Here is a 21,287-nt window from a genome sequence, read left to right on the forward strand (position 1 = left end):
TCCCAAATAGCTGGGATTACAGGCACTTGGCACCACACCCAGCTAATTTTTGTATCTTGACTAAATACAAGGTTTCACCACGTTGGCCAGGCTAGTCTCAAACTCCTGACCTCAGGTGATCCGCCCGCCTTGGCCTCCCAAAGTGCTGTGATTACAGGCGTGAGCCACCGTGCCCGACCCCTGGGCTACTCTTAGAGACTGTCACATTAGGCAGTGGGATTGTTGATTTTCAGCCAGGGTGTCCTTCTAAAAATGTGCAGTGGCTGATCTGTCAGCTGCCTCTCCACTTCCACATCCCTTAGGTATTTTCTTAGGGACTAAAAGGAGCCAATAACAAATAAAAATCATGGCAAAGAGATTTTCGTGGTATGAGCCATTGCTCTTAGAGTTGCTGCTTGGCTGGGCAAGATAAGCGTGTGCAGCAGGGCTGTGGCTGAGCAATCTGTGGGAGGGTGTGTCCTGGCCAACAGCAGAAGAATCTGCTGGAATTGTTGAGGGGGTGTGTATGAGTGGGGGTGTGAATCGTGAAGGGTGCAGGCATGGTGCTGAGTCACATAAGCGTAACAACTTTCTCCAAGTGTCAAATGCAGAGGAGCCACGTAGAATTTCAGATAAGGCAGAGGGCTTTCCCTGTGTGAATGCAGGTTGAGGCTGTCTGCAGAGGGGGTACTTGGCTGGTCTGACTTGGAGGTTCCACCCAGTTGTTCTGTTGTTTTGTTTTGTTTTGATTTTGTTTTTTTTGAAATGGAGTTTTGCTATTATCCAGACTGGAGTGCAGTGGCGTGATCTCGGCTCACTGCAACCTCCTCCTCCTGGGTTCAAGCGATTCTCCTGCCTCAGTCTCCCGAGTAGATAGGATTACAGGCATGTGCCACCACACCCGGCTAATTTTGCATTTTTAGTAGAGACGGGGTTTCTCCATGTTGTCCAGGCTGGTCTTGAACTCTCAACTTCAGGTGATCCACCTGCTTCACCCTCCCAAAATACTGGTATTACAGGTGTGAGCCATCACACCTGCCCTCACCCAGTGGTTCTTTTTGTTGGTTCAGTGGAGGAGGAAGTGACTCTTGACCTCCTAAGAGGCAGAGAACGGTTGTACAGAGAGCTCTGGAGTAAGCAGACTTAGCAGGGACAGTTCTGGACTGGGTTTGCGGGGACACAAGAACGGTATAGGGCAGGAGATTTTAATGACCCCAGAGTATTCTGTGGATGAAATCAACACAAGAGTATCTGAAGCACTCTGAAGGAAAAACAGATGTGCATCCCGGTGAAGAAGGAAAGGGCAGAGCGAGCCCATTGCCTTGATAAAGTGCTTGGATGCTGCACAGCACGTGTGGGAATTGGCCTCTTTTTAAAACACTGTCCTCCTCATTGGACGGCTCCCAGGGCCTCTGCCTGGACAGCAGGAGTGGAAGACACTGCGAAGGAGGTGACTTGTCATACGTAGGGCCAGCTGTTTTCTGAACAGCTGTACAGCTAAAACCAGTCTAGGTTAGGGTGAGCCTTTTGCCTTCATTCTGGAATCATCTTCATGGAGAGGGTTTCTCCAGGCAGTTGGTGGTAATTCTCTGCTTACAGAATCACCTCATTGTTCTCACCGCCTTTTGGGAATCAGGCAGCCAGTGCAGGTTGTAGTGTAGGATCTCACTGTGTCTTGTGTACTGAAGGTGCACGTGTTTGTTTTCAAATGCAGGTGAAGCCATATAATGTCTACATCACAGTTGCTTACCCACCAGACACCGACACACCTGGTTTTGCCGAAGAAAACAGAACAAAGGTCGGTATGCTACGTGTCCCAATTTGAACCTCTAATGTGTACTGCTTTTCTGATTTTCTTTCTGCCCTTCAGCTCACACTCATTTTCATCAGTCAACAATGTTTACTGGGTAGAGCACCTAGCTGGTTTCTGATGACCTTGAGATTCTCCAGGCAAATATTTCTTCTGTCCTTTCTCTTTTCCTTCACTTCCTTCTCTTTAAGTTTAATTTAAATTTCTACCAGTTTTTTTCTGTATAGAGACAGGGTCTCACTCTTCCGTTCAGACTGGAGCACAGTGGTACAGTCATGGCTCACTGCAACTTTTGTTCTGGGACATTTTATTATATTACTCTTTTTATCACTTCTTTGTTCCCAAAGTAGTTCAGGTGTTCATTCTTTCCAGAGCATTTACTATTCAGATTTTTTGGACTGATCCTCTAATTTCCTTCTCTTTTCTCTCATTTTATATCTCTTTGGCTTTTTGTTCTACTTTCTAGTTTTTTTATTAGCTTTATCCTTCAACTTTTTTGTTGAAATTTGTATTTCTGCTGGCTTACATAAAAATTATTTTAAATATCTTTTCTCTGAATATTTAAAACAGTTTTTAAAAATAGCTTCTTGCCTTATTTCATGGATTTTATATTTTCTCTTATTTCTAAGGATATTCACTCTGGACATTTAGTCTTGTTTTTTGTTGTTGTTTTGTTTGAAAAGTTCTTCTATGTCTTGTATTATTTATTTCCTCCTAGTTTCTTTTTCTCTTTTGTGGTTCTTTTAGGCTTCCTCAAATGTCTGGTGATCCTTGATTGTCCATATTTTAGAGTGAGGCACTAAAATGCCAATTGTAAATCTCTAGCTTCTCAGCTGGTTACTCTAGGATGATCAGGAGAAAATGCAGTCACATCATTAGCAGACTCTCATATGCCAGCATCTGCTCACTTTTCTCTTGGTTTGATCAGTTTCCTTAGCGAGGAATCATGTTGTCTCCTGCCCTTGGGAGAGTAAGATCTCCTGTCTGTGTTGTGGGAGCCAAGCAGGGCAAGAGGGCTGGGGAGCTCACCACCTAAGTGCCAACTTTGGCCTAATTTTTCTGTTTCCACAGGTTCCTTGTAACTACTCTTAGTGGTGGCTGGTGTTCCAGAATTAACAGTATGATTAGTAAACTGCTAATCTTCTGTCATTGTAGAGGAGATGATTGGGGGTCTCCATTGCACTTGTCACAGCTTATAACAGAAACTTCTCATAGCACTTATAACAGACATATCTGTTATATAAAATCACTGCCAGTCATCCTGAGCTGAATACAAGCTTCACATTTTTCAATGGAATATTCCCTTTGCCTTGACACATAGTAGTTGCTTTTTTGAGCAAATGAATAAGTGAAGCAGGAAGAAAGGAATCAGTCAGAACTTATTACCTTAAACTGTGGTTGATTTTAGTTTTATTTTTTTTCTTCTCTTTTATACCAATACTTTGTAAATGTGAATCTCTGCAGCATAAAAATTGGCCTTAAACTCCCTAGACTGTATATTTGTAAAAAGCTGTTTATGATTTAGAAGTGTTTTTTCCCCTATTCTTTTCTCTTTGGCTTTGCCTTTTTAAAAATTACTTCTATTTCAAAGAAGTAAATTTAAGCCAAATGTCCTGTCTTAGAATATGCAGAGATCTGCTAAGCAGCTTTGCAGCATTTGGTATGCGGTCTTTTAGTTTGAAGCCAAAGCCGACAAAGGGTGGTGATTTCCCTGTTAAGGTTTGATTCTGATGTTAATTAAGTTGGTTTTTTTTTCCCTTCAATAAAATTGTGGACAGACTTGTTTGCGTAAATACAATTCTACATTGTTGTGTGGGCCCTTTAGGGGGCGCCATAGTGCTTTAGAATCTCATGAGTATTTAGTGTGGTTATGTCAGCCTGGTGGTCTGGAAGAATGAATGGTGGCACCTTCAAAACAGCCTTTCTCTTACTTCAGGTTCATCAAGAAATACTTGATCTTTATGAAATACTTTACTTTTCTATTTTAAGAAAATATAATCTGGTTTTTATTTTCTTTAATTCTTTCAAGCTTATGTGGTAAAACTTACAGTCTTATACAGTTTAAGGCTTTCATTTAACACTTCTAACAAACTGTTTGACACTTCTAATTGGAACTAATTGAAATAATTTTTGAGCACACATATGCAAGGCATCACAAAGACAAGTCAAAGATAAATAATTTATTTTTAAAAAGACCCTGCCCATAAGAAACTTTGGAGGTAAAATGCAAGGTACAAGTAGCTATAATGTGTATTAAAGCAGAAATGTTCACAGAAAAAAGAGAGAGGATACTGCCAGTTAGGCATTTAGGAAAGGCTTTTTGGGCTAGGCAAGGGTTGAGATGGACCTTTTGAGGAAGAAAGGCCAAGATTTGAGGTCTGCAACTCCAGCCTGGTAACTAGCATGCAGCCCACGTAGGGACCACTCAGGGCTGTCTCATAAGTGGCACCTTGTCTTTCAGTGTCCTGTGCGTTTGCCTCCTCTGCAGGTCCTTTAAGAAACATCTGCCTGCCTTGGGCCCCAGGTTCATCCCCTGGTATCAGCCCTCTGCTGGCCTGGGATTGTGGTCAGAATGGACTTGCTGGTCTTGGGTGTCTGGCCAGCACTGAGGAGTCAAAGAGGGGGTCTTTCTGAACTTGTACCCAGTGATGTGTTCTCACTCTAGCTTTGAGAGTCCTCACTGAAGCCAGGACTACATGTGTCCTAAGAGAATGGCAAAGGCCTTCTTGTCTTGCTTCAGCTACTAAGCAGAATTTTACATAGTAACTAGGTAGACACTGATTTAGAATCCAGATGGACCTTATGCTCACAACAGGAATCTGCTCAAAGGCAGAAAATTGGAATTATTTGTAAATCAGGAGGCTGTAAGAAAAATTTATTTCTAATAATGGGCAATCATGATATTGTACATTTTTTTTTTTCACTTTTAGCCTTTGGAGACTCGACTTATTTCAGAGACCACATCTGTGTGCAAACCAGAACAGGTGGCCAAACAAATTGTTAAAGATGCCATAGTAAGTCAAATCCTTGTTTTCTGTACTATTTGTATTTGTAGTACTATATTTCTGAAAAGATATTTGTCCAAGTACTTATTTCAAGACATCAATTATTATAAGTGTTTAGTCTGTTTCGATTCATCATATCTAATATTGGAATTTTTCTTCTTTTAGATGTTTTATTGACTCCATATTAGTGAGTAGGCTCATGGAAACTGATTGTATACCTTAACCTTAGGAACAGGTTTACCAGAAGGATGTCTGGAAACACCAGTTCTTTAAAAAGAAAATGAGACTTTTCTATACAGTGTAAACAATATATACTATGTCCTATATACAACTGGCTATCTTCTTTCCCATTCCTGCTTCCCAGTATCATTTTCCTAAAAGTTAGCTAATGAGAAGTGCCACCAACCCTGTGAGCCTGTCCTCCTGTCTTCCCTGTTGATATGTTTTTTTATTCAGAATCCAAAATGATATTTTAAGAAATGATGTGCTGTTTTCTAGAAGAACATGTGTCTCATGCTTTTTGATAACATTTCTGTTAATGCAGAAACATACACATTTATGAGGGATGTCTGTAAACCACAGGCCCACATTAAATTTGGAAAATCTTTAGGACCATTGGAATGAGAGGGGACAGCACGTGGTAGACAGCCTTGAAGTAGCGTAAGTGCTATCACATTAGACTGAACTGACAGGATAAGACTTAGTGAATTCTGTTAAAATATATATATGCATGTGAAGAACTTTACTCCTAGTGCATTAAAAGCCCAGGAAGATGGCACAAGTGGAACTTTATTTTTGCTACTTATCTCAGGTTAAAGCAAATGCATTTGGTGGGGGTTTTTCTTTTCTTTTTTTTCTTTTCTTTTTCTTTTTTTTTTTGAGGTAGAGTTTTGCTCTCGTTGCCCATGCTGGAGTGCAGTGGTGCGATCTCGGCTCACTGCAACCTCCGCCTCCTGGATTTAAGCAATTCTCCTGCCTCAGCCTCCTGAGTAGCTGGGATTACAGGCACCCACCACCATGCCCAGCTTTTTTGTATTTATAGTAGAAACGGGGTGTCACCACGTTGGCCAGGCTGGTCTCAAACTCCTGGTTTCAGGTGATGCACACACCTCAGCCTCTTGGCCAAAGTGCTGGGATTATAGGCATGAGCTACCATGCCCGCCCTATTTGGTATTTTTATTGATGTTAAATAGCTATTAGTATTTTGGCAGTATTCATTTAGTTTGATGGTTTTCAAACTTTTCTTCCCTTGACTGCTTTATATTCTTACAAATTGTCACAATCCCAGAGAACTTTCATTTATTATATGGCTAGATTTATTGATAGTTGCCATATTTGAAATGGAAGCTATGTGTAATACTTATTAATTCATTAAAAATAACAAAAATATACTCATTGCTTTATAACATGACTTTTTTTAAACAAAATTTACTACTTTTCAAAGCAACAGTTGAGTGAGAACAGTGGCATTGGTTCACATTTTCACCTGTCTCTTTAAGGTCTGCATGAGCAGCTGGATTCAAATAGCTGTTTCTGCATTCCATCTGTTGTAATCATGTTGTTTTGATGGAAGGATACGAAGAAAATCTTGCCTTACACAGATATGGAGTTGAGAAAGGGAACAGTATTTTATGAGGCTTTTGAGATAATTATGGACATTCTTTTTTGATATGAAACCCAAACTCAATAAGTGGTAGTTTCTTAAAGGTTAGTTGTGGGACGGAATTGGAAGCTGTATCAGTGAACGTTTTGTTCTCTGTTACATTAAATTCCATTGGTCCATCTTGTACTTTGAATGGATCTTTTAACCATTCATTATTTCGTAACATTATGCATTAGTCATTTGGAAAATATGGGTTGACTGAGTGATCAAAAACATCTCTTTCATCAATATTACTGCTGATCTTATCATAAAAGTATGCAGCTGACAGTCTCATGATGGTGGATACTAGTTTTGCCAAATCTTAATTTTTTTCTTGAAGGCTCAGATTTTAACATTGATGACACATGTGGCCAGTTGTTTTTCCTGAAGTGACAGGCTTGCTTGCTTCATTTTCTGCAAGTTTGCCACATACCTAAGTCTGAATAACCATAGACAAATATGTCAGTGGTCTTTCATATAAAAATTACACTCCCCAGCCAGGCATGGTGGCTCACACCTGTAATCCCAGCACTTTCGGAGGCCCAGATGCATGGATTGCTTGAGCTCAGGGGTTTGAGACCACCCTGGCCAACATGGTGAAACCCCGTCTCTACTAAAAATACAAAAATTATCCGAGCGTGGTGGTGGGCGCCTGTAATCCCAGTTACTTGGGAGGCTGAGGCAGGAGAATCGCTTGAACCCGGGAGGCGGAGGTTGCAGTGAGCTGAGATCACACTGCTGCACTCCAGCCTGGGCCACAGAGTGAGACTCTGTCAATAAATAAGTTAATTAATTAATAAGACACTCTGTGAAAGAAGTGGCAGTTCAGCCCTTGACTTACGCACAGCTGCACAAGGGCTTTTCTTCCAGGCAGTTGACCTCCTGTGGAATGCAGGGCCGCAGAAGCACATTGGGCATGTTCTCATTTGTCACACAGAATACTAATAAGACATGTCCTCAGGGGTTGCCATTTAACAAAATGATGAATTTTGCTGCTTTATCAAGAGGATTTTTAAGCAAAACTGACACTTTTTGATGTTTGAAAGAGTGTTAGAATTTGTATTTTCTTTTTGTATTTATTACTGCAAGTGCATGTGGAAGTACAGGTGACAATGACTCCTAGTACAGTTTGGCAAGAACACTGTAGTTCTTGCCCATGTCTCTGCAGTTTTGCACATGCAAACCTGTATTTTCCATACAAATATCACAGTGTAGAAAAGACAATGAACGTCTTAGTGTTATTAGGCCACTTGTCCTCGAGGCCCGCAGGGGTCCGTAGACTCACATGTTGAGAACTGTCCATCTGCCAAGGCCCTGCAGCCATTTCCGAGCGCTGATCAATGCTTTGTTACTGTTTTATCTCACTTAAAGTGAACAAGCACCCTGCATTGTTTCTGATGTGTTGGATTTCCATCTACATTATTAGGATTCCCTCTTTCTCTTCTCTTCCTTCTCTTTTAGCAAGGAAATTTCAACAGTTCTCTTGGCTCAGATGGGTACATGCTCTCAGCCCTGACCTGTGGGATGGCTCCAGTAACTTCTATTACTGAGGGGCTCCAGCAGGTAAGCCCTTCCTAGGCTAGCAAGCAGACACAGACCGATGGACAAGAGAAAAACTGCCTTTCATCAAACCTTGATGGGAAGAGGTTAAGGGAAAACGAAGTAACGTCATTTGAGAATGTGTTTTTATTGAGCTATCAACGTTTCCTCTTCCTCCACCAGGAATGAGTTAAATAGGTTAAAGATTTAACTTCAGGAATTTAGACTGGCAAGAAGTCTTTGGTGCCATGCCTTGCAGATAGAGAAATGAAACACCGTCTCTGCTGTCAAGGTGTTGATCTGGATTTTCACCTAAGCACCACTGCTCCAATGTTTTGAAAAATGGAATACTGCTCTAGAGTAAGGGGTGGCCTTGCCTAAAAAGTACTGGGATATTAGACTAGAAAACCTTTTCTAGGAGAATCAGGTCACACAGAGCAAAATTTGGGAGATATAAATCAAGAATTAAACACAATTCCTATGCTTATGGAATTTATTATTTTGTCCAAGATACACACAGTTCATGTTTCATTGATGTGCTAGATACTTGCTCATGGAGAATCAGATGTAAGATGACCTCCAACTTCAGGGGCTTACAGTCAAGTGGAATACACTAACCAAAATGGTGATAGTAGACTGGGCGTGGCGGCTCATGCCTGTAATCCCAGTACTTTGGGAGACTGACGGGGGTGGATCACTTGAGGTCAGGAGTTCAAGGCCAGCCTGGCCAACATGATGAAACCCCATCTCTACTAAAAATATAAAAATCAGCTGGGTGTGATGGCAGGTGCTGTAATCCCCGCTACTCGGAAGATTGAGGCAGAATTCCTTGAACCCAGCAGGTAGAGGTTGCAGTGAGCCGAGATTGTGCCACTGTTCTCAAGCCTGGGCGACAAGAGCAAAACTCCATCTCCAAAAAAAAAATAAAAAAGTGATAGTAATGCAGTGTAATATAGTAGGGGTTACTGTAGAGGGAATGCTCTGGAAAAGCAAAGCCACGGGATAGTTGATAACGAGTACTACGTTGTGTGCGGTAGACCACATTCAGATGTATATAAATGACATAGTTGTTGCCCCTTCTTTCCCAAGCCCTCTTCTCTTGTTACTCTGTAGGTATCTACTGTCTTGCCGTTCTCTTAGAGGTCAATACTGTGTTAGATGTAAGCTTTTTGAGGACCAAGCCCCCGCCTCCTGTTTGCCATTGTACCCCTAACAGCCAGTGCCTGGCACTTAGTAGGAGCTCCAGAATACCTGAGCTGAATGAATTCATGAATTCTGTTATTTTAATTTCTGGGCTGGCATGGTGGCTCACACCTGGGGTGTTGTCCCGGACTCCCCTCCTTCTGTCCCTCACATCAGGGATCAGTGTCACCCTTGTCACTCTGTTCTTCAAATGCTTCCATGCTCTGCAGCTCTGGCGCTGCTTCTGGAGGCCAGGCCTGGCTTGCCACAGCAAGCCCCTGCCTGAATTATACACTTTTTGAGCCAGAGGTTGTAAACGATTCCCATGGGCCTGTAAAGCAGTTTTGTTTGGTCCATCTGGCATGCGTGTGTGTGTTTAAGATTTTTAAATAGTTTTAAAATTAGGTTTTATATAAAAGGTCCAGATTTCAGACTTTTCTTGGAAAATCAGAAGGTCTGGCTGCACAGTCTGCATTCTCACCTGGCAGTCATCAGCAGGCACAGGTGGCAGCTGCTCCTGAGGGAGGGGCAGTCCCACAACCACTATGGTCTGCAACCCCCTGGCCAGGCCCCTGGGATGCGTTCGAGTGTGCCCTCACATTTTCCACACCAGTTTTTCTAAACGGCAACTGTACTTGCATGAAAACATTCAGTGGCTCCTTGATAACATCAGGATAAAGTTTTAAAAATCCCATTGCACCTGGGTATGGTGGCTCACGCCTGTAATCTTAGCATTTTGGAAGGCCAAGTTGGGAGAATCACTTGAGCTCAGGAGTTTGAGACCAGCCTGGGCAACACAGTGAGACCCTGTCTCTACAAAAAAAAAAAAAAATGTAAAAAGAAAAAAATAAAACCCAGATGTGGTGGTGCATACCTGTATTCCTAGCAACTTAGAAGACTGGGGTGGGAGGACTGCTTGAGCCCAGAAGTCTGCGGCTACAGTGAGCTATGATCACACTACTGCATTACAGGCTGGGTGACAGAGCAAGACCTTGTCTCTAAAAAGAATTTAAAAATTTTTAAAATGTCCATTGCATGCCATAAACTCTCTGATCTCCTACCCCACTTACCTTTCCAGGCTCTTTCATTTCTTTCTCTACCGGTCCTCATCTTTCTGGAACCTTCTCTATGTCCTGCTAACTTCTAATCTTCCTTCAGTTCTCACCTTAAACATTGTTTTTTTCCAGAGGATCCAAGGATTGACTTCAGTGCTCTGAGGGTGTAGGGAAAAAAACAAAACGTTTTTTCTATTCTCTTCCTCAATAATTCTCCAAAAAAAAAAAAAAAAAAAAAAAAAGCTAGGCATGGTGGCTCATGCCTGTGGTCCCAGCTACTTGGGAAGATGAGGCAGGAGCATCCCTTGAATTCCAGAGGTCAAAGTTTTATAAGCCATGTTCGTGGCACTGCACTCCCTTCTGAGCAACAGAATGAAAGCCTGTCTCAAAAAAACAAAAACCACAGAAGACTTCTATGACCTCTGGTCACCAACCAGGAAGTGTGTAGAGATTTCTCCCCAAAACACTCAATCAATCCTTCAGATCTGTAGTGGGGGATTCCTAATGGGATACCAGCTGGGTATCCACTAATTCAGTTCAATTCTGATACTACTTATCTGGAAATAGCATCAGATCCCACAGGCGAAGGGGCTCAGCCCTGTAAGACTTCCTCCAGCCTGAGACACCAGTCACACCTGATAGGTTTTCTCCTGTGTTTCTGTCCAGTTTGCTATACTTTGGGGTTTTCGTGACCCCTTTCTCAGATTTGGTTAATGTGCTAGGACGGCTCACTGAGCCTGGGGAGAGGTGCATGGGGAGGAGTGTGGAGCTCCCATTCCGTCTCTGGGCACCACCCTCCAGGAATCTGGTGGACAGCGGATGCCTGGCCTCCCCACTTCATGGGCATCCAGGGGGTGCTTCTGTCTCTCTTTCGTGTTGGGTACCCTGCTTCTTGTCTCACATGACATCATCTTTCTCTATCAACCACCTCACATTGGCTGTTTACTGAAATAGCTTTCTGGAAAACAAACAAACAAAAAAAACGGGGCCTGGAAGGCAAATTTGTTGTGCTTGCATATTTGAAAATGTTTTTCTTTGTAGTTTTCTCCATTTTAAAAATCCCATTTTGCATTGTTTTTGTGAGTCTTTTAGGGGAAAGAGTGAAGGTCTATCGGTAATCACGGTCTCAACCCCGAGGCAGTAGTTTCACTTTTATTTGTCTTTCCAGCCCGAGAATCAGCTCACTGCGGGCAGGGACTGTGCGTCTCACTGCAGTGTTCTCCGCACCTAGTATAGGGTCTCGCTTTCATGCTCAGAACTTAAATCTCAAACCAAAAACGCCTTGATTGTTTTTGACTACTTGAGATGCTGGAGGGGATCTTTTAAAGCTGTTATAACACTAAGGCTGTGAGCAATACCTATTTTGTTCTGCTTATGGTTTGAACTTATTAATCGAACAAATACTTTGTTATCTCTCTGGCAGGCCCTCTGCTGTCCACTGATGCAGAGCACACACACACATTCTGTTCTCACGGCATATTGCTGTTTACAGAGTTTGCATTATATTCATCCTTAGAGCAGACTAGAAGATGTCTTAGAAACTATTTATTAGAGACCTAGGTACCTTGAAATAGTCTTTTTTGAGACAGAGTCTTGCTCTGTTGCCAGGCTGGAGTGCAGTGGCTCGATGTTGGCTCATTGCAACCTCCGCCTCCTGGGTTCAGGCGATTCTCCTGCCTCAGCCTCCTGAGTATTTGGGACTACAGGCATGTGCCACCATGCCCAGCTAATTTGTTTATTTTTAGTATAGATGGGGTTTCAACATGTTGGCCAGGATGGTCTTGCTCTCTTGACCTCATGATCCACCCACCTTGCTGGGATTATAGGCGTGAGCCACTGTGCCTGGCCACCTTGAGATAGTCTTGTACTGTTGGATGTACTAAAAGCTCTCTCTTTATCTTGCAGGTGGTCACTATGGGCCTTTTCCGTACTATTGCTTTGTTTTACCTTGGAAGTTTTGACAGCATAGTTCGTCGCTGTATGATGCAGAGAGAAAAATCTGAAATTGCAGATAAAACTGCCTAATTCTTCTTACCCTTGGAAGAAGACTGTTTCCAAATAATTTGAACAGCTTGCTGCTAAATGGGACTCAATTTTTGATCGATAGATACTTATATATTGTTTTTGAATATCAGATTGGACCAGTGCTCTTCAGAAATGTGGCTGCAAGAAGCTAGAAGTTCACCTACTGACAATATTATTAATACTATGCAAATGTGGAATAGGAGACCATTTGATTTCCTAGGCTTTGAGGTAGAGAGGTGATGGTATGAGAATTAATAGCGTGTGAACAAGATAACGAACAGGATTCCAGAATAATCATTCAATTTTTTTCTATTTATTCCTTTTTGCACCCCCCCCCCCACCACTAGAGATTAAGTCCAGAAATGTACTTTATGGCACATAAAGAAATCTTGAGGACTTTTTTTAAACCTTCCATAAAAAACAGTTTTGGGTTTCTAGGTTTTTGTTTTTTTAAAAAAACTTGGTGTATTTTATTCAAGATGAGTTGAACCCATTGCCAGTGAGTCTGAATGTCACTGACAGCTTTGTGTTGTGCTCAGCACTCACTCTGCTGCTGGTGGAAGCTCATGGCTTCTCTCTCTCTTTGATCCCATAAAGCTACGAGGGGGACGGGAGAGGGCAGTGCAATGGGAGGTAAAGAGATATTTTCTAGTAGGAAAAGCAATGCTTTCTTGTCTTTAGACTGCAATGCTTAGGGAACGTTTCATTTCTCATTCATCAGGAAAGGCAGCCTCCTTAAATGTTTTCAGAAGAGCGATAAAATCTAGAAACTTCAGAATTTATAATTCCTTCAATAGCCATGATGACCTGAAGTTCACCTACTCCATTTTAGCCTCTACTTGTTCTTCCCATCTCTTCCTTTCCAATTTTGCTTATACTGCTGTAATATTTTTGTAAAAAAAAAAAAAAAAAAGAAGAAAAAAAAGACCAGCTAAAATTTTTTTGACTTGACTTTTTAACTTAATTCATGAATTAATTAAAACAAATGAAAAAATTAAAAAGTGTGACCTTTTTCTCAGAGCATATATGTAGCTTTTAGGAAAGGCTGATGATAATATGAATTTTACCCATTAAGAAAAAAAGGCTGATTTTGAAGAGGCTCGCTTTTGAAATAAAATGATCACCCGTTCTTTCTGCGACTCTCCCGCTGAGCCTGCAGGCATTATCTTCATACCACGTGCTAAGGAAGCCCACTCATTACTGTAACTCTGTAGCCCTGGAGACCCTCTTGGCCCCTGCACGTTGTTTCCAGGTTATGGGATCTGTGTTCATTGGTGGATTTCTACAGCAGGTGCCTCTGATGAGTGTTAGCCAGCATTCCCTGTTGCATCCTGTTTGTCGTTCCTACTCGTCTTCCTTGCATACGCGGTAGCACATTCCAGTTCACTTCGGTGAGAAAAGACCTCTGTTTCTGAAGAGGAAACTTTCTTAAATTGTAAAGTAAAACTTAAAAAACAAAAACTCTATACAAAAATTGAAGACCTAAAAATTATAGCAAACCTTTTTTTGCTCCTTTTTGAAGCTCTTGACTTTAAATGATTTAACTTTTTAAAGATGTTTTATGGCTTTAACCCATGGTATCTTTTTATTAAGATCTGAAAATAGCATATTTAAGTACTAATAGATACAGAAGAAATTATTGTTTAATGTATAAATTGCTTGGAATGATTTCATTGCGGCTTATGAGGTTGGGTTGATGCCAAAATGGTTTCATAAATCTTTCAGTCTTTTAGAGCCAAAGTTTACAGATTATATTGAGTTGCATTGTACAGCTGCTAAAATGGAATCATAGCTTTTCATAATTTGCAGAAAACAATTACATTAATGTGTAGATATTTCTCAATTTTATTCTTTTCTCACAAATGTTCCCTGAATGTTGGCACTTTCTACTGCTGATCTATGTTAGAATCTAGTCCAAGATGGTGTCTGATTTAATAACATTAGTTATTTCAATATATTTTTTTCAAATTATCTTCATAGAACCTGTCGCCTCCAGTGAGATTGTAATCTACTACCTGAATAAGTGTAAGAGTGCCTGTGAAGAGCCCCTGTTTTGGGGCAGAAGACAATTGTCCCTATCCCAATTTCCACTAAAATATGAGATCAGATTTGCGGAGACCATCATGTCAGGGAAGAAATTTCTTTGTCAGAGACGTTAAAGGGCTACAGTTCCTTACCAAAAAACTTGGAAATCTAAGTTGGTTGGTTGTTGTTTTTTTTTTTTTTTTTCCTCAATTTGATACCGTAATTCATTTGGCAGCAAAAGCAGACTTGAACAGATGTGAGAATATTGTACTTTTTATTTATGCTACTTCATTGTGACTGTTAATTTTCCCTGAAGAAATATCTATGGATTTGATTATAGGTATTCCCCTAGACGCTGTGGAGGTGTTTTGTAATAATCAAAATATGCCCATATTGCCTTTTTTGTTCGTTTTTTTGAGACAAAGTTTCATTCTGTCACCCAGGCTGGAATGCAGTGGTGTGATATCGGCTCACTGCAACATCCACCGCCTGGGTTCAATCGATTCTGCTGCCTCAGCCTCCTAAGTAGCTGGGATGCACCACCACGCCTGGGTAATTTTTGCATTTTTAGTAGAGATGGGGTTTCACCATGTTGGTCAGGCTGGTCTCGAACTCCTGACTTTGTGATCCGCCTGCCTCAGCCTCCCAAACTGCTGGGATTACAGGTGTGAGCCACTGTGCCTGGCCCATATTGCCTTTTTAAAACCCCAAAGATTATGAATTCTGAAACACATCCAGCCCAAAGGGCTTTGGATAAGGAGTTGTAGGCATTTAAGCAGCCTCCCACGATGGGCTGACTTCATCCAAAACATGCAAATACTACAAGGCAAATTCTGTTTTTTATATTTTTTGTTTCAATGCTTGAACAACTTGTTTTTCTGCTGGGGGGAAAAAAAAACCCTGAGTGATTGTTATGGAGACTAATGACTTTGGTTTTTTTAAAGGATCACATTGATTCAACACCTTCTATTCGACCCAGAAGTGGGTAAATATTACCTATGGCAGTAAATGTTTAATTATAATTCTGTTTAAATGTTGGCTTTCTGTATGTAGCCAAGAACAGCTCATTTCGTGAATTTCAGTTTTTAAGTACCTGCTTTTTAATTTGGTTGTATTATTTTATTATAATGTATTTGTAAGTATATTAAAAAATTAACATCATTCAGCCATAAAAATCCTCAAATATGTTCAAGGACTTAATAATGGAAAAATATATAGAAAACAATCCTTATTTCTTTTTACAAAAACAAAATCATGGAAATTATTCTTTTTTTAATTTTTTAATTTTTATTTTTTTATAGAATAAATTATTTTATTCTATATATTTAATTCTAAATCTTTATCTGGGCTGGGCTCAGTGGCTCACTCCTGTAATCCCAGCTCTTTGTGAGGCCAAGGCAGCAAATCATGAGATCAGGAGTTTGAGACCAGCCTGGCCAACATGGTGAAACCCCATCTCTACTAAAAAAAAAAAGAAAATTAGCTGGGTGTGGTGGCGACTGCCTATAATCCCCTACTCAGGAGGCTAAGGCAGGAGAATCACTTGAACCTGGGAAGCAGAGGTTGCAGTGAGCTGAGATTATGCCACTATACTCCAGCCCAGGCAACTGTGTGAGACTCTGTCTCACAAACCTGTATATATATATCTGGCTCTGTTAGACCATATATTATTGATCGTTGCAAGTGAAATTTTGAGAGATGTTTCTAATGTTTAGAGGATGGAAACATTTTTGTAACACTGCTTCAGTTCAAATAATTATGTCTTTCTAGAAGAAAGCAACATCATTTATTTTGCTAAATTATATAAACATTTAATTACATCATGTTCTAACTCACTTGAGGCCACTTTTAAATATTCATACTCTTTGACTCAAGATACTTTGTATATTTCTCATTTCTTTTAGTTCTTAGTGAGTCAGCTTTAAGAAGTACCTGCCGATCATAACCTTCCATATTCTGGACTAAATCTTGCTGTTTGGGTTATACTGCAGTGCAGTGACGGTAGATTTGCTATTTTGAAGGGGAGATAGTAGTTATTATATTTTACAATTGCTTGATATGATAACTGTAAAGACTTTTTCATTGACAAAAGTGCACATGGCTATTTTGATACACAATAGAAGTTGTGTTTGCTACTTTAGAAGCTTTTGTGGCAGAATTGTAACCTAATTTTCATACCTTGTATTTCTGAATCACAACAAAAAAAATAAATGGGAACAAGACTTAACAGATTTAAAAACTTATTTTTCTGGAAATTCATGTTTTTAAAGACACCATTTAAGAAAAACATAAATGTTTTAAATAATGTTATTCTGACTTTGCATCTTAGCATTTCACCAGGCTTAATTTTTATCATATTTTAGGAAGTAGTATTTTTGGAGTAAATACGTTTCTCGTATGTTCTGTTTGTGTCACTATGATGTGGGATATATGAGTAGAAGTTTAAGAAATGTAAATTCAGTAAAATTTCTTAAATAATTATGTTTTCTATACAAATATGTTTCTCATACCTTAAAGGAAAACATGCATATTCCAACCATGTAATATTGCCTAGATCCTGACAGGCACCAAATTATACAAGACTGATATGGAAAAGAACACACCTTGATATTTATCAGGTCATAAATGGAAACGTTTTGGAATATTGAGAAGAGATTTCTTGAACACTGGTTTGCACACTTAACCTTTTTCTTTTTTCTTTTCTTTTTTTTTTTTTTTTTTTTGAATGGGGGTCTCGCTCTGTCGCCCAGGCTGGAATGCAATAGCGTGCTGTCAGCTCAATGCAACCTCCGCCTCCTGGGTTCAAGCTATTCTCCTGCCTTAGCCTCCCGAGTGGTTGGGATTACAGGCGTCTGCCACCACACCCGGCTAATTTTTGCATTTTTAGTAGAGATGGGTTTTTACCATGTTGGCCAGGCTGGCCTTGAACTCCTGACCTCATGATCCACCCACCTCAGCCTCCCAAAGTGCTGGGATTACAGGCAGGAGCCACTGCACCCGGCCACCTTTCTTTACACCTGAGCAATTTACATAATAAATGGCATGTGATATTATTTCTATAGTATTTATTTAGATATTTAAAAGAAAAAAATTGTGTTTTGATTTCTGTTACACTCCTGATTTTATGACCTCTATTTTGCCTCATCCATCATATATTTGTTGGGTACCAATGATGAGCTGGGCATACAGTTCTACGTCAACGATTTGTTCCTTCCTCATGGCAATTACATTTCTTGTTTCTTCACCTTCCCCCTTTCTTCATCCCTTGGGTGGCTCTGCTATATCCTTACAAGTCTCTTAAACAGAGAGGAACCACTTCCCATTTTCTTCTTTGGCTTGGAACCTCTGAATTTTAGGCTTCAAATATTTGTATCCCAAGCACTGTTCTAAGCTGGAAAGGCTCCAAGGAAAAATATGATCCCTGCCCTCAAATAGTTTATAGTCTAGTGAGAAGAACATTTGCAGAGATTACCATGTGATCTGAGAATAGCAGTGATTAAGATGTCATGACCAATGCTGGAAACTTAACAGGTGCAGGTCACTTGTGAGTGTTCTACATGTATTAACTCACTGAAATCACACGCTAACCCCAAGAGTAGTACTATTTATATTTCCATGTCATAAATGAGGGAACAGGCACAGAAAACTTAAATACTTGGCTCAAGGTCACAGCTACTCAGTGGTGACGCCAGGATGAGAATCTTGATGCTGATTTTTAGGCTTCGAGCCTCTGTACTAAATGTCTTCTAGCAGCACAGATGGAATGTCAAGACAGCCCAGGAGCAGCAGGGATGGCTTCATAGAGGAGGAAGTTCTTCAGCCAAAACTAGAGAAATAAATTTGCCAGGTGAAAAAAGTTGGGCACGGTTCAGGGAGACTAGCGGATGTGCAAAGGCGGAAGACGTGAGAGACCTTGGCATATTCCAGCAACCACAAAAAGTGGATATAGCTGCAAGAGGGAAAAAGGAAGAAATGAGGGGTAGGGAAGGGGGTGGCAAAGGCTTGGGTCAGACCATGCCATGTAAAGAGTTAAGATTTTAGGTTTTCAGGAACTTTGAGCAGAAATATGAAATAGCCAGATTTTAGCTTTAGTGAGGTCATGGTAGCCCTTGAAACTCAGTTCTAATGTTGCTGTGTCTTTAGGCCTTGGAGTCAACAATCCTCATTAGTTTTTAAAATATCACATTAGATACATATTGTGATGGGTTGAATTGTGTCACCCCAAAAGATATTTAAATTCTGCTGCCAGTACCTGTGAATATGACCTTATATTTGGAAATAAGGTCTGTGCAGATGCAATCACATTAAGATGAGGTCCCTGGGATGGGTCAGAATCCAGTATTATGACCGGTGACCTCAGAAGGATGGGAGAAACATAACCGCACAGGTCACGGCACAGGCAGAGACGAGGGATGAGGCCGCAAGCCAAGGAACATTAGGGATTGCTGACCACCACCGGAAGCTTGGGAGAGGCAAGAACAGACTGTACCCAGAGCTTCAGAGGGAGCCTGGGCCTGCTGTCACCTGGCTTTTGGATTTCCAGCCTACATAGCTATGAGAGAATAAATTTCTGCAGTTTTAAGCTACCTAGTTTGGTATTTAGACATGGCAGCTCTAGGAAACAAATATATTAACCTTCAATTTTAGAATTACGTTCATTATCAATACCTTGGAGATGTGCTCTGTGCTAAATAGCCTAAGAGAATACAAGTTAGTTGTTAAATGTAAGAATGTAAATTATTTCACCTATCCCCCTCAGTACTGTGTTTGGTTCTGTCACTGCCATTTCAGTCCAATGAGAGCAGCAGGCATTTGAAAAATAGACAAGTTCCTACTCTTAGCTTATTTCACTTTAAACAGCAAGTTATTGATTAGAAAAAAAAAATCACAAGTTAATTTCCTATGCTTTCCATTGAAAACAAAAAGTAAATATTATTTGCCCACTATTAAACTTGTACAACAGAATGATTTATTTGTAGTTAATTGCCTAGTTTCAAAGGTTATTGGTCAATTCAGATTTTTTTTTTTTTTTTTTTTAGTTTTAGGATCCACCTTAAGTTAGGGTGTTAAGTTAAGTGGGTTTCTAAAAAGTTAAACCAAGGCTTATCTTAGAAACCAAAAGAGTTTCCTGGTTATGGTAAGAATGACTTTCAGGCACAGAGTAGATGACTTGGATGTGATCACTTATGGCAGATGACAGGCTCTGAAGCAAAAATGATTGGGAAAAAATAGCATGACTGGGGCTTATCTAATGCTTGCTGGCGATGTATGCAAACCATCTGAAAGAGCATGGCATTATTTGCCACAAGAGTTTATAATATACAAGATACTTGAAATTGGAAACTAGCATTTTGGATTGCTAATCTAAGCCTATAAGAAGTTTTTTTTGTTTGTGTTTTTGGTTTTTTTTGTTGTTGTTGTTGTTGTTGTTGTTGTTTTTTTTTTTTTTTTTTTTGAGACAGTCTTGCTCTGTTGCCAGGCTGGAGTGCAGTGGCACAATCTCAGCTCACTGCAACTTCCGACTCCCTGGTTCAAGCAATTCTCCTGCCTAGCCTTCCTAGTAGCTGGGATTACAGGCACATGCCACCACACCCAGCTAATTTTTGTATTTTTAGTAAAGACGGGGTTTCATGATGTTAGCCAGAATGTTCTCGATCTCCTGACCTTGTGATCCACCCGTGTCAGCCTCCCAAAGTGCTGGGATTACAGACATGAGCCACTGTGCCTGGCCGAGAAGTTATTTTTTAAGCAGTTCATTTTTATTGTACGGAAGCTATATGGACTACTTGTTTTTACTGTCTCTAGTCAGCTCATATTATTTATGGATTAATTTCCATTTCAGGTTGGGGTCATGGTTTATATATTTAACTCTTTCATCTGACCTATTAGTTATCAATATTCTTAGTTAATAGTCTCATTCTACCAACATTTTCAATAAAAAGTTTAATATGTGGGAAGATTTGATATACACACGTGCACATGCACACACACACACACCTTTTTTTTTTTTTTTTTTTTTTGAAACATTATCACCCTGTCACCCAGGCTGCAGTGCAGTGGCGTGACCACAACTCACTACAGCCTCCACCTCCTGGGCTGGTGATCCTCCTGCCTCAGCCTTTCAAGTAGATGGGACTACAGGCATGCATCACCATGGCTGGCTTATTTTTGTATTTTTTGTGGAGACAGGATTTTGCCATGTTGTCCAGGCTGTTCTCCAACTCCTGGCTTCAGGCAATCCACTCCCCTTGGCCTCCCAAACTGCTGAGATTACATGCATGAGCCACCATGCCTGGCTGATACATACCTATATTAAACATTTGTATGTTCATATTAGAATAATGTACTTTTGAATTTTATAAACTTGGGGAACATTTATACGGATGGATGAAGCGAACTTTCTTGGATGGATGAAGAGAATAACACTGTGAAACAACCAGTAGGTGGCGAAAACTGGCAATAAAAAGCTTTTTGTTTGGTGGCCTGGGGAATGAAGACGGAAAGAAAACACAGGCCTTTCAAACTCTTGATACAATCTCCATTCCCTGCATCTTTTTTTTTCTCTTCTTGATGCCATGCTATTTGTAGGATCCAACCAGCCTAAGCTGCCAAAAGGGTCATCCATTGGCTCTTCCAAGTGGAAAACATCTTGGAAAGTGAAAAGTCCACTGTGCATGTTTGGAAGGTCGTTGGAAGGTCTCGGGCAGAGATCTAGGATTCAAATTCAATTACTCCTCCTTCAGGCTGGTGTTCGCTCCCCTGCCTCAGCATTGCCCAAAGACAAATCGTCAATGTCACATACTTCCTGAGAATACTTGCCCTTATGCTTTAAAATGGAATCTAATAAACATGGAATCTGAACACAGGAATGGGTTCACTCTTTCAATTGAAAGAGTACCTAGAACATTCCAAGGTATATATAACCCTAGTTGGAGACTGCAATACAGACCTGTCTCAAGGCTGATTATAGCCAAGATGCCACATAAGGAATTAGTCTGGGAAAATCCATAGAGTAAGGCTCTATG

The 21,287-nt window shown here is 40.5% G+C and overlaps 1 protein-coding gene across 1 annotated transcript in view; it reads left to right on the forward strand.

The window, feature by feature from the left end:
* KDSR (3-ketodihydrosphingosine reductase) overlaps window positions 1-16,505 on the forward strand; it is a 45,053-nt gene extending 28,548 nt beyond the window's left edge. Inside the window, exons 7-10 of the mRNA XM_039463517.2 lie at window positions 1,694-1,777; window positions 4,720-4,803; window positions 7,898-7,999; window positions 12,118-16,505. Of these exons, the coding sequence (XP_039319451.2) occupies window positions 1,694-1,777; window positions 4,720-4,803; window positions 7,898-7,999; window positions 12,118-12,237 (390 nt within the window). The 3' untranslated portion in view covers window positions 12,238-16,505. The remainder of the gene's footprint in view (window positions 1-1,693; window positions 1,778-4,719; window positions 4,804-7,897; window positions 8,000-12,117) is intronic.
* Window positions 16,506-21,287: the final 4,782 nt, after the last annotated feature.

Source organism: Saimiri boliviensis, chromosome 13, assembly GCF_048565385.1.
Source record: "Saimiri boliviensis isolate mSaiBol1 chromosome 13, mSaiBol1.pri, whole genome shotgun sequence".
NCBI lineage: Eukaryota > Metazoa > Chordata > Mammalia > Primates > Cebidae > Saimiri > Saimiri boliviensis.